The sequence below is a fragment of the Anolis carolinensis genome, chromosome 2 (genome assembly GCF_035594765.1).
Source record: "Anolis carolinensis isolate JA03-04 chromosome 2, rAnoCar3.1.pri, whole genome shotgun sequence".
In the NCBI taxonomy this organism is placed as follows: domain Eukaryota; kingdom Metazoa; phylum Chordata; class Lepidosauria; order Squamata; family Dactyloidae; genus Anolis; species Anolis carolinensis.
Genome location: NC_085842.1, coordinates 186,043,473 through 186,070,059, shown reverse-complemented (window position 1 = coordinate 186,070,059; position 26,587 = coordinate 186,043,473). Strand labels below are relative to the sequence as shown.

The 26,587-nt window shown below is 39.9% G+C and overlaps 1 protein-coding gene across 20 annotated transcripts in view; it reads left to right on the top strand.

The window, feature by feature from the left end:
• Positions 1–26,587, top strand: part of adgrl3 (adhesion G protein-coupled receptor L3) — a 463,017-nt gene that overhangs the window by 360,026 nt on the left and 76,404 nt on the right. For 13 of the 20 annotated variants that reach the window (XM_062974088.1, XM_062974076.1, XM_062974081.1 and 10 more), the window contains 4 exons: positions 985–1,205; positions 10,182–10,248; positions 13,156–13,247; positions 25,432–25,458. In XM_062974088.1, coding sequence (XP_062830158.1) covers positions 985–1,205; positions 10,182–10,248; positions 13,156–13,247; positions 25,432–25,458 — 407 coding nt within the window. The remainder of the gene's footprint in view (positions 1–984; positions 1,206–10,181; positions 10,249–13,155; positions 13,248–25,431; positions 25,459–26,587) is intronic. The other 7 variants (XM_062974092.1, XM_062974094.1, XM_062974082.1 and 4 more) reach the window with 1 other exon arrangement.

Genomic DNA, 26,587 nt, shown 5'->3' with positions numbered 1-26,587 from the left:
TTGCATTTTCCTACCAATGATGAGCATATACTATTCAGGCAGCCGTAAACACATATTGAAGAAATACCATGTCCTTTTTATTAATTGTGTCAGATGCTAATCCCAATAGAAACACTTTTGGTGTAAACAGAGTATTTTGTTTTTAAATAATTTGTAATTTCTCTTCAATGGTTATCTAATATTTGGATTTTTGGACAGGTCCACAAAATATTTTAAAAGTTCCTTCTTTCTTTTTTACCCTTCCAGCATTTGTAACCACCGCCCTTATTAATTTATGCTAATTTAACAGGACTTACATACCATCTTTGAAACATCTTGTAATTTTTTTTCAATTTATTTGTTCTGGTGAATTTAAGTACTTTATTCCCCATCTTCTCCCATGTAGCTAGGCTTATGTTACATCATACATCTCTTGCCCAACTTAGCATACTCTTCTCCCATTTAATACTTCAATAAGTACTTGTAAATTTTTCCAATATATTTATTCCTCCTAGACCATAAAATCCATTCCAAATCTGTTTGTTCCTTTTCAAATCCATAGTCTTGTAAATCTTTTTTATATTTCTGCATCAACTGTTCATAATTGAACCAATCGATGTTTATTCCAACTTCAATCTTATAAGCCTTGACTGCCTTTTGAGCAACTAACTATTCACCTCAAAAAAAGCTCACATTTTAATAGCTTTGTTTAGTTTTAGTGTTGATTGTGAGCCCATCTACACTGCCACATAATGTGTGATGATTGCATTAGCCAGATGCATCCAAACGATGCACTAGACTAATGTGGGGTAACCCAGGGGAAACTTTTTAATCTGTCTTCCACCTAGGTTAAAAGAATATCTGCAAAGACTGGGGTCCTCTCTCCACAGTCCAGTAATTTGTATTCTAATCATTAAGATGCTACTTGTCATTTGCAACATGGCATTATAGATTCATGCTGTGTTCAGGCTACAATTTTCATACTTTGTCTTTTTGCTCTCCCAGATAGCCTGTGCTGTATTTGCTGCCCTCTTGCACTTCTTCTTCCTTTCTGCATTCACGTGGATGTTTCTGGAGGGAGTACAGCTCTACATCATGTTGGTCGAGGTCTTTGAAAGTGAACATTCACGGAGAAAATACTTCTACTTGGTTGGCTATGGCATGCCTGCCCTGATTGTGGCTGTTTCAGCAGCAGTGGACTACAGAAGTTATGGCACAGGAAAAGTGTGAGTTTCATTTGGTGTCCCAGCTTGTGATTGGGGGAACCTGAGAAACTAGTACATGAACTAAACACACTGTTATGGAAATTAGGAAGCAGTAGGAATTTTTCTATTGCTATCATGCTTCCATGGAGAGGTATAGCAAAGGTGAAGGTTTTCCCCTGACATTAAGTCTAGTCGTGTCCAACTCTGCGGGTTGGTGCTCATCCCCATTTCTAAGCCGAAGAACCGGCGTTATCCGTAGACACCTTGAAGGTCTGCATGGAGCACCGTTCCCTTCCCACTGGAGCTGTAATTATTGATCTATTCACATTAGCATGTTTTTGAACTGCTAGGTTGGCAGAAGCTGTGGCTAACAGTGGGAGCCCACCCTGCTCTCCAGATTCGAACTGCTGACCTTTCAGTCAGCAAGTTCAGCAGCTCAACGGTTTAACCCACTGCTCCACAAACTCCAGACTTTATGGTCTTCCACCATTCTGATAGGGATGGGGATGGAACATTTGAATATTGATTTTGAACATTACTGTAGTCATTACTGTATTGCTTACTACAGACTAGAGTATTAGGCCAAAATCATGTGAAGAGCTATATTTGACCACTTCTGAACTAGATCCAAGGACAGGGTTGTGATTCTCCAGTTTTTTAGATTGATGCAAATTATTCTAATCATATTAATTAAATTTTATTTGCATTCTAATACTGCATATAGGCACATTAATTATTGTATTTTTCTATTTTTTTCAAGTTGCACACCATATTTATCATAAAAACTGATATGAGATAAACAGTATTTAAATCCTGGATTTGGAGTAAGAAGACCCAAATTCAAATCTCTGTTTGATTATGACATTTACCATGTGATCTTTACCACCACTACCTTTCAGCAGTATTTGTGGTGATTAATAGGGGTAGGGGAACCTTGTAATTTGGGAAGGTGGCAGGCTTCAAAATTAATAAACATAAATCTAAAATATTAGCAAAGAATATAATCAAAAGCAGAAGAGACTCGCTGCTTAACTCAAAGCTTCTGGGAAAAGCCAGTCTGTTTCTCTTTCACTCTCACGGCGTAGCTACAGCCTCTCTGACCTAGGGGAAAACTCACACTCCCCACATCCCTCTCAGGAGCAAACTCTGGCAGGTTCTCATGGAAACAGATTTCGCTTTTCTAACATACTGAGAACTACCAGGAGATTCACTAGCAGCTTTCCATTCCACTTCCTTCCACCCAAACCCCCTCCCAAGACCTCATAAAATCCCGTTCCTCATCCTACTGGCCCATAAGAAAAGATCAGATGGTCCATCTTATCTCCTCTACCTCTCTACTTCCTGGTTACTACCCTCCCCCTTCCCTCAGTTCCAAAACAAATGGCAGGGAGACTGTTTGGACAACAACCAACAACTGAAATGCTTCCATGACAAGGTCTAGAAGCCAAACCCTATGGTAGTAACTTAGGAAACTGACCTGTTAATCTTGGAGAAGAGGCACTTGAGAAGGGACATGATAACTCTTATCTGAATATTTAAAAGATGTCACATTGAAGAGGTGACAAGTTTGTTTTCTGCTGCTCTAGAGACTAGGACACGGAGCAACAGATTCAAATTGCAGAAAATGAGATTCCACTTAAACTTCCTGATGGTAAGAGCTGTTCGACAGTGGGATATGCTCCCTTGGAGTGTGGTAGAATCTCTTTCTCTGGAGGTTAAGTTGAGGCTGGATGACTGTATGTTGAGAGTGCTTTGATTGTGTGTATTTTCTTGCATGGCAGGGGGTTGGATGGGTCCTTGTCAGTCTTTCCAACTATGATTCTTAGATTCTTCCCTCCTATGCCTTACCATGTTTTTCCCTTTGCTTCTTCATTCAGTTACTTTGCACTCTTTTCTTTCCCTCCTAGTTTCTCCTTTGCCTCATCCTTGAACAGCTTCTATGCTTGTCTCTTGCACTCCTCTGCTTGTACCCTTCAGTCTCCTTTCCCTCCTACTCGTTTTTTTACTTACTTGCACCCTCTCAATACCTATCTCAATTTCTTCTTGTGTTGTACCACTATTATGCTTGTTAATCTCCTACTCTGTCCCACAACTTTCTTCTGCCTGAAAGGAAGGGTCAACGCCTTTCTTGAAAAACTTTTGAAAAATAACAATATTAGCACCATTTCTTCTTCATTTTCTCCCTGAATCACAGAAATGGGTTGTCTGCTCCTGCACTCTAATCATTACAATTCAGGCAGGTGGGTGCCACCCAAAGGCCCAGTTACTTTTCATTCATTGCAGCAGCAGCAGCAACAGCAGGAACCTTGTTTGTTCATCTGGCTTTGTTTTTGCTTTCGTTTTTGCCTCTCGACCACAGAGCCACAGAGTGTTTGACCTAACTTTTGCCCCATGTTTTGCATTCCTTAAACTTCAACCTGGGATTCTCCTCACCTTACCTTTGGCTATTTGACTTGGACTTATCCCCAGGACTTATCACTGAGGATATTGAAAGGGGTACACAAAAAGTTTTTTTGCGCCCCCCCCCCCCGCGCCGTGGGAGGCGTGACCAGGACTGGCCCCACCTCCCGTGCCCTAATCCCACCTCCCGAGCCGGGTGGCCATGCCTCCTACGGTGCGGGCGGCGCGGGAGGCGGGGCCAGGGTGCGCGGTGTGGGAGGCGAGGCCAGACCTGGCCCCGCCTCCCACAGCGAGCATCCTGGCCCAGCCAGGCTGCGGCGGGAGTTCTTCCAGGCCACAGCCTGGAAGGACTCCCGCCGCAGCGGGCGTGCACCATGGGAGGCGTGGCCGGTCCTGCCTCCCACGGGGCGCGTCCTGGCCCAGCCAGGCTGCGTACGGCAGGAGTCCTTCAAGGCCGCGGCCGTCGCGGCCTGGAAGGACTGCCACCACACACAGCCTGGCTGTGTCAGGGCGCGCCCCCTGGGAGGCGGGGCCAGACCTGGCCACGCCTCCCACGTCATACGACCCCGCCTCCCAGGTATGGCCCTGCCTCCGCCAGGTGTGGCCCCACCTCCCAGGGGCTCAATAGCGCCCCTGGGAAGGTGGCGCCCAACGCGGGGGCGTGGTCAGCGTGCCGTGTTGGGCCGGGCCTGCTTATCACTAAAAATGGGTTCAAAGGGTCATTCCAGCAATCTGCGCAACTGGATGAGCCAGTATGTCATCCACTACTTTCTTTAAGTGGTGCCTCGACTGTGGGAGTAAAATTCCTGATAAGAATGACCAATCTAAATGTTTCCTTTGCCTGGGAGAATCATGCTTGGTACAGGCTTGCAAATACTGTCAACTCTTCAATCCTGCAGCACATAAGAACATAGAACAATCCCTGAAGATGCTACTTTTTGAAATGGTCTCAACCTCTTCTTACTCTTCACACACCAAAGATTCAACAATCTCCACTGCTCCACATTAGGAGGTTACCAAGAGTCCTACATCTTCTAGGACGTCTTCAGTGTTAATGAACATGACACTATCAAAAACATTCTCAACATTCTTCTCAAAGAAGAAGGACAACAACAGTGAGCTTCTTCTTCTACATCAGAGCACCTTGTGATTACTGTAAGGGTAAGCTCCCCTACCACTTCCATGGTTTTGACTGGAGCTGAACTAATATCTCCTTCTCCATTAACGTGGTCCAAAGGAGAACTCTTTGATTTACTTTCTTCAGTTCAAAGAATCATAGAATCATAAAGTTGGAAGAGACCACATGGGCCAGCCATTTCCAACTCCCTGCTATGTAGGAAAACCAGAATCAAAGCTTCCCTGATAGGCCATCCAGTCTATGTTTAAAAGCCTCTAAAAAAGGAGCTTCCAACACCACTCTGAGGCAGAGAGTTCCACTGTTGAACAGCTCTTATAGTCAGAAAGTTCTTTCTCATGTTCAGGTGGAATCTCCTTTCCTGGAATTTGAACCCATTGCTCTGAGGCCATTGAGCATGTGCTCCATATCCATCTGCTTATGTCCTTTTCTTCCCGTTATCTTAGATGAATGGGTTTTTTTTTTTACCGATTTTCGACCTTTAGGCTTTAAACTCTTACATTAGACCTTGTGGATTCCAAACAGTGAGTTTCAGCCCCATCCTTCCCCTCTTGCACATTGGCAACTGGTTTACAACCATAGATTTGAAAGATTCATATTTCATATAGTTATATAGTTAGCAGCTTCCCTGCTTCCAAGTGGAATGAAGGGCATGTCATTTCATGGTTGTCCCCTTTGGCTTCTGCACAGCTTCCCAGATTTTCTCAAAGTGTATGGCATAGGAGTGGCCTTCTTACATGAGAAGAATATTATCCTCTTTCCATATCTCAATGATTGGCTTGTTGTAGCCTGATCCTGAAACCAGTTCGAATGAGACACTGAAATTGTGATCTTGTCCTCATTGTAAACTCTATTCCGAAGTCTGTCCTTCTTCTGACTGAAAAGATAAACATCATAGGAAACATATGTCCTGGTCAGCTCTGAGAGTGAGGACAAGGGGTTGCTGAAGGGCCGGTGGTGGAGTTGTAGACCTGCAGCTTTCGGCAGCCCCAGCTCCTCAGCCTATCTTAGTTATTGCAGAAGAGGAGCCTTCAGCAGTAACCAATACATCCAGCAGGCAGAGCAAGCAGAAGTCAATATATAAGGATAGGCTGATAAAGGGTTAAATGCAACATTCCTTTTATAATACAGATGCCAGTTTTCAGAGGCCCATAGGTCTGCATGATTAGCAGAGAAGCAGACAACACCTGAGCACGTAAGAGAAAAGGCTCTCAAGGCTTCAGCCTTGTCGAGGGAGAAAATATCTTTGCTTTGTGATATAAGCCTGGACTATGATGCTCGTTAAATAATTGGTTATGGACTATCTTTGTGACTGCTGTATTTTGGTTTCTTGTACTTCTGACTCTGCTGTTTTTGGACTGCCAGCTTTATTGGACTTGGATTTGAATTCTGGAAATTCCTGCTGTGAGACCACAGCAACTTGGACTAAGGACTTGAGCTTTTTCATGCTCTCAGTGGCTTGTGTGTGCACGTACCATAAAACTGCTGGCCTGCATGAATTTTAGCATCTGGGGTTTTGTTCTGTTAATATACCAGGCAGGACTTTGTTTGATTCTTCCGTTGGTTAACAAATCTTTGTTTAAATGGGACTTGGCATAACACGACAACATATTTTATTCTCTTTGATAATGAGTGTTCATCCAGGAAGAAAGCTTTTGAAAGCTCCCATAGACTACCCTCACAATATCCCCAAATAGACATTTTTGATTTCAATGAATTCTATCTCTACTTGGATTCATGGCATCAACAACATCAGTGACACCCTTCACCCAGTCCATATGAAGTCCCTTTAATCCTGGTTTCTTGGAACATTCAACCTGCTCCTGAACTCACCTCTCCAATTTTTCATGAGGCCCATGCTTTGCTCCCTCCTCTGGTGGTTAGTACAAAGCAATATTTGTGTAGGAGTGCCTTTTCAACAACAAGAGCCCTTGATCACAATAAGAACAGATGCCTGCCCCTATAGATGAGGCATGCACTGCAAAGGAATGACAGAGAAAAGTGGTTGAATCTTGAGACCAGGAACCATGTCAATCTCCTCGAGCTCAGAGCAGTAGTAAAGACTCTCAAAGCCTTCAAACCTGTAGTGAAGGAAAAGCTTATTCAAATTGTGACTTTCACTCACCTCTGGAGGTGGTGCACCTCCCATAACATCTTTCTCATGGCCATCCATCTGCCAGGAGAAGAAAATGTATTCATGGACTCACTTAGCAGGACATCTCGTTCATGCTATGAATGGAAACTTCACCAGGGGAGCTATGTTCCGTTTCAGGTTTGGGGAGTCCCAGCAATAGATCTCTTTGCATCTCAGGCCAACACACAATGCAAACCTTTTTGGTCTTGGGCTTGAGACTTGGACAAGGATTGCTTGCTTGGGATCAACTTTCTCTTCAGTTGGATCAGCTCTCTACTGTACATCATCTTCTTCCATTGATTTACCAGAGTGATCACTAAGGTCATTTGAGACAGAGTGAGGACTGTCATGGTGATAGTTTGATGGCCAGAACAAGCTTGGTTCGCCTCCCTCCTCCAATTGTCGAAGGGCCAATACTGAAGATTCCCCATTCATCCCAACTTTTTGACCTTATACAACAAAATCTTCCACCCGGATGTTGACTCCCTTCATCTCACATGCTGCTGATCACACCATGAATCTGTCCCCATCCATATGTCATATTTTGGAAGTTGCACACAAACTATCAGCACAGAAATCCTATATTTGTAAATGGAAGCTCTTTACCTCATTGACATTCAACCAGAATCTGCCTCAATTACAAATGTCTTGGAATCTGGCACTTTCCTCAATCAAGTCCTGTGTCGCAACCATCTCATGGTATTTTTGGAAACCAAGTAGCCTTTGTGTTTCTTGGACCATCTAGTGACTATATTCTTCAAAAGTTGCAACTTATGTCTACAAATCAGCCCTCCTCTTCCATCTTGGAACCTCGCACTAGAACTTTCACAACATTCATAACCAATGGCCTCATGTGATCTCAATTTTCTGTCATGGAAAACTGTATTCTAGTGGCCATTATATTGGTGAGCAGAGTAAGTGAGCTATTTGCCTTCAGATCAGACCAGCCCTACCTTCGTTTCAATGCCTATTGCGCTGTCCTCCATCCTGACATTTCTTTTCTTCCAAAAGTTGTTTCCATTTTTCACCTGAATGGTCTGACCTGCATTTTTTACCAATCCATCCTGTGACCTTAAGAGAAAATGGCATGCTCTCAATTCCAGGAAAGCCTTGCCCTTCTATGTACACAGGACTTCTTCCCACAGAAAGTCTCGAAAACTTTTATTGTGTTACTCCTATTCTGAACAGGCTACTCTGTGTTTCTTCTCAGAGCCTATCCACGTTGGTCCCCACACTACTGAACTTGCTTACCAGCTTGCAGGCAAGCAGCTTCCTGCCATAATTAAAAGACACTCCATGAGATCAGTGGCTACTTCTGCTGCATTTCTAAGATGCATCCCTCTTGAAGATGATGATGATGATGATGATGATGATGATGATGATGATAATTATTATTGTTGTGTTTATTTATTTCCCACTTTTTCTCTCCGTACAGAGGCTCAGAGTGGTTCACAACTAAAAGCATTACAATACAACTTAAAATATACAAATATACAAGTATTAAAATAGTAGACATTAATTAATATTAAACATCATTAGTGACAGATGGGCACACTGCCCATATCTGGGCTTCCTGTTGAAGCCTTGCCCTCAACCAGAATGGAAGCATAGTAGGTGCTTCCAGTGGAACCAGCACACTTCAGTGCTGCTTCAGTGCCGCTTCCCCCATTGGACAACAGAGTTGGCCCATGTCCCTACTGTTTCACCACATACAAATAAAAGATATCTGTAGGACTGCTACTTGGTCCCAACTCCTTACCTTTGTGTCTCGCTACTGGGTGGGTGCAGGGCTGGCCCTAGGAAATTTTCAAGTGTAAGCAAGCAGTATTTTTGCCCCCCCCCCCCCCCGACAAACCAATCACTGAAAAATAAAAGGTAGAGGTGAATAGAACACACACACGGCATATATGATCCCTGCATGTGTGTGTGTGTGTGTGTGTGTGTGTGTATATGTATCTTATATATACATACACATACACACAATGTGGAAAATATGTGGCAAGGTAGATAGATAGGTAGGGAGCCAGGCAGAAGAACCTTCCCTGGAGCAATAATAATAATAATAATAATAATAATAATAATAATAATAATAATAATAATAATAATATCATTAGTAATAAATATTAATAAATCATCCCAACAAAGGATTCCCCCAGGCAGGAAGCAGCCAAGCAACTGAAACATTTATACCTGCCTCTAACAGACAAGAGTTCTTTCTTTCTCCCATCCTGGACATTCCGCAGATATATAAACCCCACTTAATTAGTTTCCAACCTCTAAGGATGCCTGCGATAGATGCAGGCGAAATGTCAGGAGAGAATGGCTTCTAGAACATGGCCATACAGCCCAGAAAGCTCACAGCAACCCACTTGTCTTTACTGTATTACACAAATGTATTGTGCATCTCAATTTTGGGGGAGGGGCCGAAGGGCACTTCCAAGGCACTCCTTCGGAAGCAGGGGGCGTGGTCTCCTGGGAGGTGCGTGCCCTCCGTTTCCTTAGGCCCCGGCTCTGCCCCCTCCGCAGCCTCAAAGCCTGGCTGCAAGGCAGAAAGGGAGAGCAGGTAAAAGAGGAAGGAGGGAGGGAAAAGAAGGAGAAGAGGGAGGGCGCTTTTGGGCGATGGTGCTGTGCGTGCACATTGGTGCGGGGTTTCTATCGCCCGCGCGGCGCAGTGCTCTAGAATTAGGCCTCAACAGCGCCCCCTTCCACGTGCGCCCGAAGCCACGGCTTCAACGTTTGACCGGCCCTGGGTGGGTGCTAGACCTCAAAAGGATACTGCTTTTGTCTTGTCATCTTGTCTAAGTGTCAGATCAACTAACTTATTTCACTTTTCACTGAATTGTTCAGGTCTTCTGGAGGGAAACATTTGCTACTCGGGGAGCTGGCAGGCAGGTTAAACTGCAAATAATACCTTGGAGTTTAATGACTGTTCTGGGACTTTTTGTGAAAAAAAATCATGAGAGAGCCCAAATTTCTTAGTTCAGCCTTCCCTAATCTGGTGTCCTCCACATTGACTGTCCTGTTTAGGGATGATCAGTTTTGCTCCAAAACATTTTGCTCCAAAACAAAGCAGCTATTAGGGAGTGGTACCTGACCTTACCCTACCTTAGCAAGTAAAATCTGTTATATTTTTCCTGCTCTGTCCAGAGGTAATTATCTGGAGGTCAATATTATGGTAGAACACAGGCATGTAACTGAGCTTTTAAAATGATATGATTTTTCCTTACCTCCTCATGGAATTTTTTTCAGCTACCTTTCATCTCTGTTTCTCACTGTCTTTATATGCCTCTTAATATGAATGTTATGTTTTCCCACATTTCCACAACAGATGTTGGCTTCGACTTGACACTTACTTCATCTGGAGTTTTATAGGACCGGCAACTTTGATAATTATGGTAAGAATTGCTTTTTATCTTGACTTTAAAATCCAGAAACATAACTTCTGGTACCTGTTGGTAATGTTGTAAGTTTCGATAGACGATATTGCTTCATTAGGAATAGCCAGGGCAAAAATCTGTGGATCTTTCCCCATGGAAGAATACCTCTTAAAATCCTTATGCTTTAGTGCTAAGTCCCTGAAGAAAGTGTGAATGAATATGAAAAGGCTAATTCTAACAACCTGTTCTTATTGGTGGAGCATGTGGAGTTTGCATTGACACCTTAAAATATAATAAAGTAATCTTCCATAGAACCCCGGTGGCAAAGTGTGTTAAAGCACTGAGCTGGAGAGCGAAAGGTCCCAGGTTCAAACCCCAGGAGCGGCGGGAGCGGCCGCTGTTAGCTTCAGCTCCTGCCAACCTAGCAGTTCGAAAACATGCCAGTAGATCAATAGGTACCGCTCCGGCGGGAAGGTAACAGCGCTCCATGCAGTCATGCCGGCCACATGACCTTGGAGGTGTCTACGGACAACACCGGCTCTTCGGCTTAGAAATGGAGATGAGCACCAACCCCCAGAGTCAGACATGACTGGACTTAACGTCAGGAGAAATCTTTACCTTTACCTTTAATCTTCCATAAGATTTTCCATATTCAAGACAAATATTCAGATTGGAATCAATTTCAGAAAATTCTATGTTAAGGAAAAAAATAGCTTTTCAAATTTCTAGCTTTCCAAATAACTAGAAATGAATAGCACTGTGTGGGAGACAGATATATTTATATGTTTTCTTATCCCACTGATGTTTGAGAGCCAAGGAAGTATATAAGTTGCCATTTTACTCCAGCTGGGTTTGAATGGCTGAGTCAGCAAGTCATTGCATTAGCTCACTGTGTGATTCTTATTTGCAGGAGAGTGTACAGTTATTGCATTTCAAAGTCAAACTATTTCTGCCACTTTGAGATCCATACTGAGCAAGCCCAGCCCAACACGGCACGCTTACCACACCCCCGCGTTGGGCGCCACCTTCCCGCATTGAGCCCCTGGGAGGCGGGGCCACACCTGGGAGGCGGGGTCACGCGATGTGGGAGGCGGGGTCGCACAACATGGGAGGCGTGACCAGGTCTGGAAGGACTCCCGTCACACGCAGCCTGGCTGCGCCAGGGCACGCCCCGTGGGAGGCAGGACCGGCCACGCCTCCCATGGCGCGCGGCCACTGCGGCGGGAGTCCTTCCAGGCTGTGGCCTGGAAGAACTCCCGCCACAGCCTGGCTGGGCCAGGACGTGCACCGTGGGAGGCAGGACCAGGTCTGGCCCCGCCTCCCACGCTGTGCGCCCTGGCCCTGCCTCCCGCGCCGCCCATGCCGCGGGAGGCGTGGCCGCCCAGTGCGGGGGGTGGGGTTAGGGTGCGGGAGGCGGGGCTAGTCTTGGCCACGCCTCCCGCATCACGCGGCCACGCCTCCCGCAGCACGGGGGGGGCGCAAAAAAACTTTTTGCGTACCCCTTTCAATTTCCTCGGGCCGGTCCTGATACTGAGTTAAGAATTCAAATACATTAGTAGGAAATTACAAGTAACTTGAAAGATAAAATAACTGATTTACCTATTCAGCAATAAGAAACAGGTCAGATATTGTTGGAAAGATATCAAAATTCTATGACTGTGAATATGGTTCAATACAAGAAGTGGGCCCACTCCCCATTTCATCCACCTGATATACCTTTTATGTAATGGAAGCCAGTGTGCAAGGGACAACCCATTCCTTTGTGTCTGCAGACACATCATTCAAATAACTTTTTCTCAATACATTTCCATTGTATTTGGGTTGCATCATATTCAGGCCTCTTATGATAAAGGTTGTGTCTTAAAATAGGTCCTTTTCCCCTTTTAAGGTTGGTTTCTGTGGTGTTGTCTCAATTGTGAGACATGAACTCATGTCTTTTGTGATAAGACCTCACTAGCCAAGCAACTTCTAATAACTGATTTTAAGTATATATACTGAAACCTTTCTTATCTTGGCTGTAATGTTTACAGTGCTTTGGGTATGTTGAAAGTCCAGGCCCTATTACCATTCAGCTGTTTCTTAGGCGGATCTTTGAAAATACGTGGTTAAAGAAACTGAAGACTTTCTGCTGAGCATTTTTTAATCCTTACACAGTATAACATCATCTGTTCCGTCTAGTCATGATAGTGTAGACTTTTTTCTTTTCCTTTGCCCCCACTTCTGTTTCTTTTCTGTATCTCCTGTTAATCTGCCTGTAAAACTGTTGTATGCAAAGTTATGCACACAAGTGTCACCACTACCTATCTCTAAATAATAAGAATTAAATAAGATATCACAGAGATTCTGAAAAAATGTGTCAGTGTTTTATAACACTGTGGAACTGAGTGCTTTGTGTACCCCTTCTCTATGAGCTATTTTCGCCAACTGCTAGCAAAAATGACATTGCTTATTCAATCTTTTATTTTTAAAACTATGGTTGGCTGGGTTTATTGGATTTTGTTGTACACTACTTTGGGGACCCAGCAAATTAAAGTGTACATGAAAGGCATATAGAAATAATTTAAAAGATTAAATAGGCGGGTAAATAAGCAAGCAGTAACTCTAGTTAAGAGTGAAAGTGGTAGCTTACATGATAGAACACTTCTCCATAGCCCCCTCCAAAATTTCAGTTCCTTTGTCAAAAAAGCAGTAAATCTGGAACATTTTCTCTGGCATGGCCTACGTAGTTTAGTTGTGTGTCTGTGCATTCAGGTATTAATGCGTTGGAACATTCAATTGCAAATTTCCACCTGCATTATGGGACTGTATGCACCTTGGCCATTTTTGTTGCTCAAAGAAAACTGGGCCATAGTTTAATCCCTTCTTTCCTTTCATAATTTTCCATGTGATGCACTACTGTGTTTTTCTTTTTGTTTTTAATTTCAGCTTAATGTAATCTTCCTTGGAATTGCTCTTTATAAAATGTTTCATCATACTGCCATATTGAAACCTGAATCTGGGTGTCTCGACAATATCAAGTAAGTGATTCCCTTCACCCCCTTCAATTGTTCCAAGGTGGACAGAGCTTGGAAAGTATTTATTTCAGAAAAATCTATCTAATGACATAGTAAAGCCATTATTAAGTAAGCTAGCCTACCACTATTCTGCTTCGGATAGTTTGTCATTATAGTCATTCTTCTTAAAAATAATTTTTCAAGTACAGTAAAGTCTCACATATCCAACATTCGCTTATCCAACATTCTGGATTATCCAACGCAATCTGTCTTTTAGTAGTCAATGTTTTTGTAGTCAATGTTTTCAATACATTGTGATGTTTTGGTGCTAAATTCGTAAATACAGTAATTACTCTATAGCATTACTGTGTATTGAAATACTTTTTCTGTCAAATTTGTTGTAAAATATGATGTTTTGGTGCTTAATTTGTAAAATCATAATCTAGTTTGATGTTTAATAGGCTTTTCCTTAATTCCTCCTTATTATCCAAAATATTTGCTTATCCAACGTTCTGCCTGCCCATTTATGTTGGATAAGTGAGACTCTACTGTACCACCTTCTTAGGTTACTATTCAAACAGAAATGTTGTAATTTTTTATGACAAAAAAATATATTGGGTACCGTCTAACAAAAGGCACCAGATCCTGTCTGGTCTTAGAAGCTAAGCAGGATTGGTCCTGTGAATACCAGGTATTGTAGGCTATATTTCAGAGGAGAGCAAAACCATCTTTGAGTATTCCTTGGCTAAGAAAACACTGTGGAATTCATCACCATTGCAATACACACTTGAAGACAGACACAGACACAAATATTGAGATGTATCTAGACTAAGCTGAACATCAGACCCACTGAAATAAATGAGATAAGGTGAACATTTCATGGATTCAGCATATGTTGCTCACTTTTTTATTCTCTAGTCTTACGTTGTGAACAATGTGCCATTCAAATACAGAACCAGTCCCTCTGGTATTTCTTTTCTCTGGGGATATCCCAGGAAGCTAGGAACTGAGTCCATGTCAAAGATTCATTTAATTTGTGTTCCCGTGCAGACCACTGTACAAAGTCAGCAGCTACTTCTATATTTGAAAGGCATCTAAAAATGTGTCGAGTGAAATCTTTTTTTAACCATCTACAAATGACAATTTGTTATTTTCACTGAAAAGCAAAACAAAACAATGTTCAGCATGACAATAAGAAATACATAGGATTTATACTGGAAATTAAAGTAATTAATCTGCCAAAAGGGGGTGCAAATTTATGTTGCACAATTTGCTCATTATATTTAGAACAATAACTCCTTCGGTTATATCACTCAGATACACATATATGTATTTAAACGGTTACTTTAATAACTGGTTTAATTTTATTGCTGCTTAACACAATGCATCTTCAATCTATATATATAAAAGAGTGATGGCATCATGGCGACCCACAAAACAACAAAACTACAGGCCCCCCAACCTCGAAATTTGACAACACAACCCATCATCCACGCCTCTAGGTTGATACAACAAAAAGAAAAGAAAAATAAAGTCCTAATTTGAGAGAGAGGAATAATTGCTTTTATCCAATTGCTGCCAGTTAGAAGGCTAAGCTCCTCCAACTTGGTTTCCTAGCAACCCAATAAAAATAATAAAAAACACTAAAAATTAATACAATAAAATACTATAATAACAGAAAATAACTAAAAATAATACAAGAAAATAATAAAATATAATAAATAAAAATATAACTTACAATAAAATTAATAAAAAAATGAAAATAACGTCAAATAAAAATTACACAACAATTTTTAACCAATACCAGCACCACTTTGCCACAGCAACGCGTGGCCGGGCACAGCTAGTGTCTTAATAAACTATTTATTGATGTTCCATATGAGTAAGACAAGTTCTGTGGAATATAATGCAGTAAATTCGTCTTGTGGCTATAAGATCTTGCCTTTTCTAGGATTTGAATGTAGCTACTGAATGACATTCCCACAATAGATTGCAGTAATCCATGACTTCCCTTCCAAACCAAAGGCATGGAAAACTAATTTTGAGGATAAGTCTGGTTCTAATAAAGCAACTTTCCAAACTGTTGTTTGGAAACTTGGGAATAAGCTTCAGTTTCACACATTTGTTCATTTCTATTTCTACCTCTATCTTCTACTTCTCCTCATACTCCATAGCTTTTTCTTTTCATTCCCTGTTCAACACTCACCATAGGTTGTTGTCATGTCTAAGCCAACAGATCCTATTTTTAGGTACTATCCAGCCCAATTTCGGTATACCAAAAGTACTTAAGCTTCATGCATTTGCTCCCATAACATCACTTAAGATCTTATAATTAAATACACAGGAATTGAGAGACATTTTGCTTTCCAGCCTCCATCCAGAGCACCACTCCATCAAGTTTCAGCATTCCTGAACTGATATGATATCACTTCCATGTGGCATTTTGGCTTATTACACTTTTTCTGGTATTTTGCTAAACTTGGGGTGGGTGTTGTAGATTGTGGGGCGAGGATTGTTGGCCTTTTGGATGACAAAAAGTGCCTGAAAATTGGGCCACAATTTTAAAAATTGGATGGGGCTGGGAGTAAGAGGGGTTTTCTAGGATGTCCTAGGGGCTGTACTTAAGAATCTCACTTTTACAAACCCTACAGTATTTTCATCCAAGGCATGTGGGGCTTTATAGGTCATATCCAGCATTGCCAGTGTTGTTGCTCATCATCACTACCATCACCTATCTTCGGATAGCATATGTGAAAGTTTTGACCACCTTCTTCACAAGAATTCTGTGATACAGTTTAGGGTAAAAAAGGGTTAGCAAACCAAGGTCACTCAGTGAACATTATCAAAGACTTGAACACTGGACTTGCTGCTCCCATTTGCTCTGCAACTTTGAAATTTAGGGCCCTTCCACACAGCCATATAACCCAAAATATAAAGGCAGAAAATCCCACAATATCTGCTTTGAACTGGGTTGTCTGAGTCCACACTACTGTATAATCCAGTTCAAAGCAGAAAATGTGAGATTTTATTTAGCTGTGTGGAAGGGGCCTAAAAGAACTAAAAGAGTGGGTTTTTTATTTGACTTTAACTTCAAATTCATACAAAACAAGAAAAGCTTTTAGCTCTGTAAGGAAGCTATTGGAGCACAGGATGACTCTTTGGCGAAGGTTATTTGGGTGTGTTTAGCCTCCCTGTCTCTGCTAGAAAAGAACTACTGTACTGATTACTTCTTACCCGAGTTGAAGCTCAACCAGCAATGGAACAGCTTCACTCCATGGGTTTGACAAGCACTTCCATTTTCGAAGTGCTTACTTTTGTATTGGCAACTGGCAAGCGAGATTTACTGAAACGAATCCAAATACAGAATAATATGGAACTTCCGTCATCATTGAATTTTAATCACTGAAGATAATTTTTCTTACAACTTAAATGTGTAAACAGTGAAAAAAATTAAACAGAACCCTTTTCTTGGGGTTCACTGTTCTTATATCAGAATATGTAAATGTTGGGCAAAACCTTTAGACTAGAGGGAAAATATAACTCATTTTATTCTATTATGTCAGGGTAGTTTAGTAATTTGAGCATTGGACCAAGTTGTGAAGACCAGAGTTTGAGTCTCCCCTTGGCCTTGGGCAAGTCACACAATGGTTTGCTATTGCCTTCCTCTGAGGCTGCGAGAGTGTGACTTGCCCAAGGTCAAACAGAGAACATATATTGCAAAATGCCCCCTTTGATAGGTTCACCATGCGGTTTCCATAAGTTGAAAATGACTGGAAGACTTCTGGGACAAGACTATCTTACAGGACAGCCAAAGAGATCTATATTGATTATTGCTTTGCAGCACAATTTAAAGCACTGCTTGAGTTACTGGTTTATGTTGCTGATTTGGTGAGAGAGGGGCCATTCTTATGATCCCAATTTCACTAGCTCTAAAATTGCTGTGACATAGTTGGAAACCAAAACTCTTCTGCACAATAATGACATTCTGTATAATATGAAAGCAGCATATGTCCAGAAAAAAATATTATGGGACCTAGAATATTCATCTTAGCAAAAGGTAATGTCAAACAGAGCCCACTTCATCAGATGCATAAAAGATGTGTCTCTGCACTGACAGAAGAGAGAAAAAGATAGGTGCTCAGAGTCATATAGAGGAAAATGTAAATAACTGAGCCAAGAGGCAGGACTGCCAGCCCAGGTATGCAAAAAAATAAATGGCCTGTGCACAGTACCGGTTGTGAAATCATCTTCTTTTGGCTAAAGAAAGGTAATTGGGCATTTATACTAAGTGAAAGGGAGCTATTGGTGACCATAATTTTCTCCCCCAACAAAGTTAACAGATAGTGTTCTGACTACGTCTTATGAATAAAAATATATTTGTATTCAAAAGGCTGACTACAGCAGTCTCCATCCCATGGTCAACATGGATATTTTATTTTTATGGCATCATAATACAACTATATATTTCTTCCACATATCATCACATTTCAATCCATTGCCTATCACCAATCACATAATACAATTACATTTGTTCCAGTTCTTTGAACGGAGACTCATACAAAAGTGTAAGGGTGAAAAATTCACTGGTTTCACATTTCCCCATTTTGTCTCCTTAGAGATGTGCACATCATGCCTCAGAGATTTGTAATTACCAAGTGAATTTAGTAGATTAAAATATACTCCAAGTTGTATATAATTTTTTAAAAATGTACACCATGAAAGCTTCCTGACTTCCTAAAATACACAGAAATATGTCATGGCCAATTGGAAAATTGTATAAAGTATTTACATTGCTAATAATGTGTACCAAAATATGTAAAGTGTGAAATAATTGTGCCTCTTCCTTCATTTATTTTTTTAAAAATCTTTTTAATCACATTTTCCTTAAATCTGCTTGGTTACCTTATCTTGCTCCAGTATCATCAAATAAGAAATCATTTAGTGCAAAATATTCATCCCAAGGGGCTTGTTTGTTAATTCTGTGTGTAATTAGAGCAGTGTTTCTCAAACTCTGCTCCTTCGGGTGTTTTGGGGCTTCAGCTCCCACAATTCCTAACAGCTGGTAAGCTGGCTGGGTTTTCTGGTAGCTGAAGTCCAAAACATCTGAAGGAACAGAGTTTGAAAAACACTAGATTAGAGAATGAACTCTGTTTGGCTGGGCGACTTTGGGGGTATGGCCTGAAGTGAAAGTTCTCTCTCACCTTGCCTTGTTGTGAGGGAGGAGCAATTTGCAGAGAAAGGGGGTATCTTTCTGGTATTAAAGACATTGGAGACATCCACGTGAGCCAATTTTTGTCTTGTGATCTGTGACCCCCTAAAAGGAAGTAGAAGCCATAGAGACTTAGCCCCTCTGTGGAATTTGCCTCAGTTACAAATCGAAGAACTCCAGGATAAAACATCCTTCCACAGACATGATCAAATTAAAAGTGAACATTGGGAATCTTCTCAAATTGAAAGCAAGTTTTTCTACAGTACATCTCTCTTATCTTTATTTAAATTTGAGCAGAAGATTTAAGAACCAACTTGTTAGCTGGAGAAGATTTTCTTCCACTACTTTCCCCTTGATGTTAGAAGTGAAACTCTCCCATTTGGACTATTGGAAGGGGATAAAGGTCAGCTAGCCTAGAGTTGAAAACAATTTATTAATAATTTGACAATCTAGACAAACTCCAAAACTAAGATATTTTGAACTATAAGGATTGTAACAAAATGTTTAAACTGCTTATATTAATATCATTTGTGGGCAGGTGGAACATTTAAAATGAATGTAGAAATATAACAAGATGTTATATGGAAAACGAAACCATTGGAATACAATAAGATTAATCTAGATTAAAAGGAAGAAATTTGGAAAACATTATATGGCACAATATGATTAATTTAATTTAAAAGGGAATAATATTTGGGGATATATTAAGGTATTGTAAAGATTAATTTACAAAAATGTATACAAATTGATATTCTAGTAAAAAATGATAAATTGTTGATATGAATATTATTTGTGATTATGTATCAATTTGTATTCTATGTAATAATTTGAGAGTTGTCTTTGCTTGAGGGGCAAATCACCAGTGTTTTTAATGGGGTTTTTTTGGGTTTTTTATTATTATTTTATTTAGTTTATTTTTAAACAGGGAAGAATAGAGGTTAGTTTGTGTGGGTATAGATGAGGGGAAATTATGGAGTGGGATATTATGGGGTTCTTCCTTTAGAGTTTATATTTATTTTTTACTTTTAGTTGATTGTGAAAATTTAATAAAAAAACAAATAAATAACTCTGTTTGAATAAACAGTTTGGAAACATGCTTGTGGGAATGCATGTTTTGCTGCATAAGCTCTGCTAGAGTGCATGGTCTAAACTCAGAGGTTACACGTGAGAGGAAGCGAGTCACTGGATGGAAATAGGAGCAGAACCGTTAGAACTGCGCTTTCCAGTGTCTTCAGCTTGCAAACATGTATGAGTAAACAAAGGCAGTTTACATGGAGTTTTAGGCTGTGTTTACACTGGCCAGTAAATCCAGGGCTTGTCCAGAGCACAAATACTCTGGACTGGCCCCCAAGATGGTCACATACACTGTCCTAAACTTCCTATAGAGATAAATTGGAGTCTACACAGTTCAACCAGCCAAAATAGCATTGGCCCTGGTAGGCTATCACCTTACATTCCACATCACTGTTGCTGCTCCCAATTGGCCAGAAAGCTCTGTGTGAGTTTTTGGCCATTGTAGATACCCTGTCCTGACATCAGCAGAGGTATCCAGAGTGGGGCTGAGAAGGCTCCTGAGTGGAATCACTAACAATATTTATTTTATTTTAGAAAGTTTGAGATTAGAGTAATCACTACCAATTATTTCATTAAAATCTCCAACCACAACTAAAATTATATTCTTCTTTGTAGTTCACATCTTGTAGTTCACTGTCTAATTCTCATATATAGGTTTTCCCTGTGTCTGCATAAAACATTCAGAAGCTTCTAGAGCTGAGCCGGTGTCTTTTTGCCACATTTACTCAACTGCACATGTCCCTTTTCCTCCGTTCCTTTTAATTTATTTCCAGTAAGCAGCATTCTCCAGTTCTTCTCTTGATTAATTACTTCTTTGCCTTTTCTTTGAGTCATACAATTACAGAGTTGGAAAACACCACCAGGGCCACCCAACTCAACCCCATTCTGCCATAAAGGAATACACAATCAAAGAACTCCTTACTTATGGCCATCCAGTCTCTTCTTAAAGGCCTTCAGAAAAGGAAACTCAATCACACTCCCAGGGAGCAGTCTTTCACTGCCAAATAGCTGTTATCATCTGGCAGTTTTCCTAACATTGAAATGTCCTAAGGGACATCCGTAGCCACACAGCTTCATGGTGGCAGCGTGACACGTGAGCTGATTTGGCTTAATGTGACCTTGAACCACATTAACAAAAGTCATTGGTAGTAGCAAATTCTCCTCAATAGTCTGGAACTCATCATGTTCCACATGTTTCTCATTTCAGTGGCACACAGCAGTTGCCTGGATGACATTGTCTGTGGGGCAGAAGGGTGGTCAGAGAAGGGAGGAGAAAAGTAGTGGGTGATTCCTCCTTCTGCTCTCCCATGTCACTCTGGCACCCCAACTGACATCACTCCAGGAAACAAGCAATGGACACTGTCATATTGAATATAGTAGCTAGCTGCCACTACAAAAACAGGAGGGGGATAGTAAAAGTGACTCTACAGCAATGCCAAAATGGATTCAGCGCCACTGGATAGGAAAGACTACTTTGTGCCTCTGCAATGGTCCAGGAGCTGTCAATAAGGACTCCCTCAACCTCTGCTGCATCTGGGGAAGGGGGGGGGGGAGGCAGCAGTCAAAACCATCCTTGGGTTGATCTGGAATTTGACACTCTGGTTCAGTGTAGATGTGCCTCTTGTCTCTGGAACAGCAGAAAACAAGCTGCTTTCCTCCTTAATATGACATTCTTTCCAAAAGGGCTATTATGTTTAGAGAACAGCCTTCTCTTCTCAAGGCTAAACATACCCACGGTTTTGAATCCTATGCACTAGCTTATATACTTAGCTTTGCTCAGATGTTAGAGGAGCCAGTGTCCCCTTGCTATTAACTACTCTTCTAATTTCTTGTTACTTGCAAACTTAAGAAACATGCTTTCTATTCCATCATCCAAGTCTTTTATAAAGAAGTGAATAACTGACTTCACAGATGTTACTGTGAAGAATGATTTGGTTTCCTGGACCATGATCTTAGGTTTAATGAAGTTCGACTTCTGACAAGGAATGGCTTGCACTTCACAGAGGTCAGCAGGTGTGTTTTTGGTAAGAGCTTCACAAACACAATCAGGAGGGCTTTACATTCAGTTATCTGGAGGAGGGAGGCAGCATTTGGATAGGCAGGAGTTTTTTTTAGTAGAGAACACCACAACTTGTATAGAGAGAACTGGACAAAAAGTGCAAGAATTCAACAAAGAAAAGAAAAAAATCTTAAGCAGCTAGGAGGATGGTCCAAGGTCTTCAGTGTCTCTGTTCTAGTGCACAAAGCATGGGAAATAAACTTGAACTCTTAATACTGTACAGTAAATATGATATAATTGGTATAATCTATTTCTGAAAAATAGACCAAGCAGAGAAGGAGAAGCAGTAGCATTGTATATCAAGAATGTTTACACCTGTGAGGAAGTTAATGATGTAAATTCTGGAAGCCAGTTTTAGAGTATTTGGGTAAAAATTAAAGGGAAAACTGGGATGTCATTGTGAAGGTCTACTGTAGACTTTCAAACCAGATTGAGGACCTGAATGATGCTTTCCTGGAACAAATCACCACTCATTCAGAAAAGAGAGATATAATAGTAATGAGAGATTTTAATTTGTATTCAATTTTTAGAACACAAACTGTGCCAAGAATATCAAGTCCAACAAATTCTTCATTTGACTTGCAGATAATTTTATGGTTCAGAAGATAGAATAATAAAAAAAAGATGATCAGCTGTTTCAGATCTGATCCTAACAGTGATGACCTGGAAAATGAGTTGAGTGTTGTGCGTTCTTCAGGTGGGAGTGACCATGTTTGTTATACAAGCATAGTCAAACATGCATTTTAGACTTTAAAAAAGGTAATTTCAGTAAACTCATGGATTTAAAAGGCACATGTACAAGAACTGGAAAAAGGGAAAAATCACCAAAGATAAATTCAAACGAATAGCCAGCATATGTAGGGAGAAAGTTAGAAAAGTCAAAGCACAGAACAAGAAATGGTAGGGCTGCTGCATATAGGGGATGACGAAATGTAAATGGGACAGAGAAAAGGCAGAACAAGCCAACATCTTATTTGCCTCATTCTTCTCCCAAAAGGTGTTAACAACTTAGGAGAGGATGGAGAAGAGGATGCAGATGGGGAAATGCAGCACAGAATAGGTAGAGACGTAGTCAAGGAATAGCTGGCTACTCTAAATGAATTCAAATCTCCAGGGTCAAATGGACTACATTCAAGAGTATTAAAAGAGCTGGCAGAAATAATTTCAGAACCAATTGCAGTCATCTTTGAGAATTCCTGAAGACTTGAGGAGGACAAATGTCCCCATCTTCAGAAGGGACAAAAAAGATTGCCCAAACCATCAGCCTGACATCAACACGAGGGAAGATTCTGGAGCAGATCTTTCAACAGTCACTCTGTAAACATGGACTACTATATTCAGAAAAAGTCATAAAAGTCAACACAGATTTCTCAAAAGTCAACATTGGTTTCTCAAAAATACGTTATGCTAGATGAACTGTATTTCATTTTTCCCAATTTTATTAGGTTTTTAAAAATAATACAACTTAAAAACCCCTCCCCACCCTTTAAAAAGTAAAAATAAAATTAAAAAGACACTGTTGACCTTCTCCCCTCCCCAAGCCAAGGCGTTAATCCAAAGGTTATAATGTACTTCTATTCTAATTGCTTTAACTTCTGCTAAATATAAAAAATTGTTAAAAGTAACACCCACAAGTAATATTAATACAAACAATTTAAACATTTTACTGAAATTCAATTCTTAAAATTTCGTATTTTATTTCCCATCTCAGAATCCCCCCATGTTTGCCTTTTAATCTAAATTAATATTATTGTATTTGAACAATTCCCTTCTTGTGTATTTCCCCCTTTATATTAAATGCTTTTGTTTCTTCCATCTACCCCACATAAAAAATCTATATTTTAATTTCTTCCAAAGATTCTATTTTTTGTCCATGTCTCTTCCAACATTGTTCACATACAACAGGCTATTCCATGTATCCATATACTAAATACGAACAATTTGAATATTTTAAATGTAATTAAATTGTTGTATTTTAACTTTATATATTTTATCACAATATTCCCCACAAAATTCATCCTTTTGATCAGGAGGAACCTTACTATGTTTCAACCATTTTCTGTATACTGCATTGTTTTATCATCAAACCTTTCTAAAGAAGGAAGTTATTATATCTTAATTCTTCCAATGTTCCATTTCCAACCCATTGTTAACTTTTTTGTACAGAAAGCCACCCTTGAATTAACAATTTTGAATATAGTTCTTTTCTTGTAATTTCAATTTTGTATATTTTATCTCAATATATCCCCCAAATTTCCAATCTAGTATCTGTTGTTGAGTTTTCCTTGTACATCTTTAAATTAACAATTTGTTTATTTAATATTAACATGTTTCTCCCATCAGAATAATCTTAGATACAGTTTAAACAGTTCATACAGGCTTTGTTTATCTGTTTGAGCAGTCTGAAAAATTGAACCTCTCCTCTGTGGTTTTGTATGTTCTTTACTTTTCTTCAGTCTAAAGACCAATCTGGATCCATTTTTCTACTTTGGTGGCATTCGCATACATAATCTGTCTATAAAAACCTGCCTGTTTGGCTTCCTCTGGTTGATCTGAGCTGCTGTCTTTTAAATGGACAATTCCCGATCAATCTGATGTATTACAGCTTGTCCTTCTTCTCTCTCTTACTTTTCTTTAAGTTGTTCTGTAAAGGCCAAGATCTCTTTGAATTCAGTTATTTTATATTTAAGTTCCTGTTGAATATTAACTAAGAAATAAAAAAGAGCTTAGTTTTAAAGAAGTTCCCAATCTTCATTTTTAATGATAATTTTCAAAGCCTTTGGAAGAGAGGGCTCTTAAAGCTTAGCCAGCATAAAGCTGAGGGTTGGAGAAAAGAAGGCTGAGCCATGTTTAAATATTTGAAAGGATGTCACATTGAGATGGGGCAGGCTTGTTTTCTGCTGTTCTAGAAACTAGGACATGGAGCAACGGATTCAAATTGCAGGAAAAGAGGTTCCACCCAAACACCTGACATTCAGAACTGTTTGGCAGTGGAATATGCTGCCTCAGAGTGTGGTAGAGTCTCCTTCTCTAGATGTTTTTAAGTAGAGTCTGGATGGCTATCTTTGAGGAATATTTTCTGTGTATTTTCCTGCATGACAGGATTGGACTGGATGACCCTTGTAGTCTCTATGATTCTATGAAATATAGCTTTATTTAAATGCCAGTAAAATAAGTCAGCACACAGCACTGAGAAGCTTTTAATACTGTTATCTGAAAGAGATTCTGACTGATGTAAGGAAGCAATCAAGGAACTGTTATGAAGAGCAGATAAAAAAACAACAAAAGCAATGGCATGTAGAATATTTCCTTATATCTCAAGTAAAGAATGTAGGACTTAACATATGACATGGCTTTGTTGTAAGTGTTTGTAATATCTTTTTAAAGCTTCACTTATAATGGCACCAGATTTAAATATTAAATAGCATATTTAACAAGCCTAACAAGAATTAAGGCTCAATAGCTGCAAAACTTCTGTGAACCAGCCCATTAATGGCTATCCTGCAATGCGATGGCGACCTGTGTTTGGGCTCTACTGTTTTAGACTGCTAATTGGGGCTCAACGGATGGAAGTTTCTTTGCTCTGGGGAAAATTAACATATTAGGGAGAGTCTTTTTCCCTGTCACAATAGTACCCTTCTGATGTGACCATTTCCTGTGTGGCAAGAGAGGGAAATATAGCATCTTCAGTCGTGTGAACTTCTGTATATAACGTGGCTTGCCACTCGAATGAAAACAAGACAGAAACATATTTCTAATATTTTGTCATTCAAAGTGGGTAAAGGCTTGTTTGATTGCTTACCGACTTGGTACTTTTTTGTCATTATATTCTAATGTTCACATTCTTGTCTTTATGCATTCTTCAGCTTTGAGGATAACAGACCCTTCATCAAGTAAGAATGATCTGAATGACTGATAAATTCAATTTATCAATGTGGTCCCATGAACATTTGACAATCAGTATTTAAAACCATTACAGCTTCTGTCATTCACATTAAAGGCAGAAGAGCAAACTGTTCAGAAAAACCGTAAAGCATTTCTATGCTTAATTTGCTATCACTTGGACCTTCTTGTGATCTACTGTAGTACAAACTTGTGTGCCTTCACAAATTTCTCCTTGATGTGTTGCAATGTGTTCTTTGGCATGAACATATGTTTGTTTAGAGTTATAATTTTACCTTGGAACAATTAATAAATCTGAGGAGTGGTTTCTTGTAAGAGTCTTGAATTGGCAATTATAGACAACAGCTTGGAACATTCTGCATTAACTGTAATTTCCAAACAGTAAATAATTTCATGACATTATTTAAATATTTTATTTCTGTCTTTAAAAATGAAGTCTTTGAATAACACAAGTCTGTACAAAATTGCTGAAAATTAATGGAAACAAGAAAGCAGTGATTATAGGCCTTAAACAATAAAGTACTATGAAGCCTGCAAGAAAAAAATGCTCAACAATGCAAGTGCCTCTACTTTACAGTGGACTTTCAGTTTGTTCTTCTGGTGAAGAGTCCATTGTGTTTATCTATTTTGTTTTGTTCTCATCTATGTCATTCTTTAGATCCTTTTCAAGCCTGTGACATACAATCTATTTTATGTTGCCTTCACTTAACTTGCAGGTTTAAAACATGCCCAAATTGCACAAATTCTGCTTGAATCCCCAAAATTATTTTCAGTAATAAATAGTTTCATGGCACACTTCAGTTTTAGGCTAAACTCCACAATCATGTTCTCTTATTTAAAAGTACTGTTTCCACTGAGATACATTCAAATAAATAAATAAAGGAGATTGCAGTTTCCAAAGATCATTGGACTGAAGCTTCTATGATAAAATAAAAAAAGTTTTTTTTTCCACTAGTATTTAGTATCTGGTAAAAAAAACACCAGCAATGTATTTATCGAGTATTGTTGCTCAAGAAAGTTGCTAGGCAATTGCTATTGGAAGCACAATGCTGATATATGCAGTCTCAAACTTATCTGTCAATGTAAGCACTCTAAAGTGCATGTAGAAGCGAACATGCA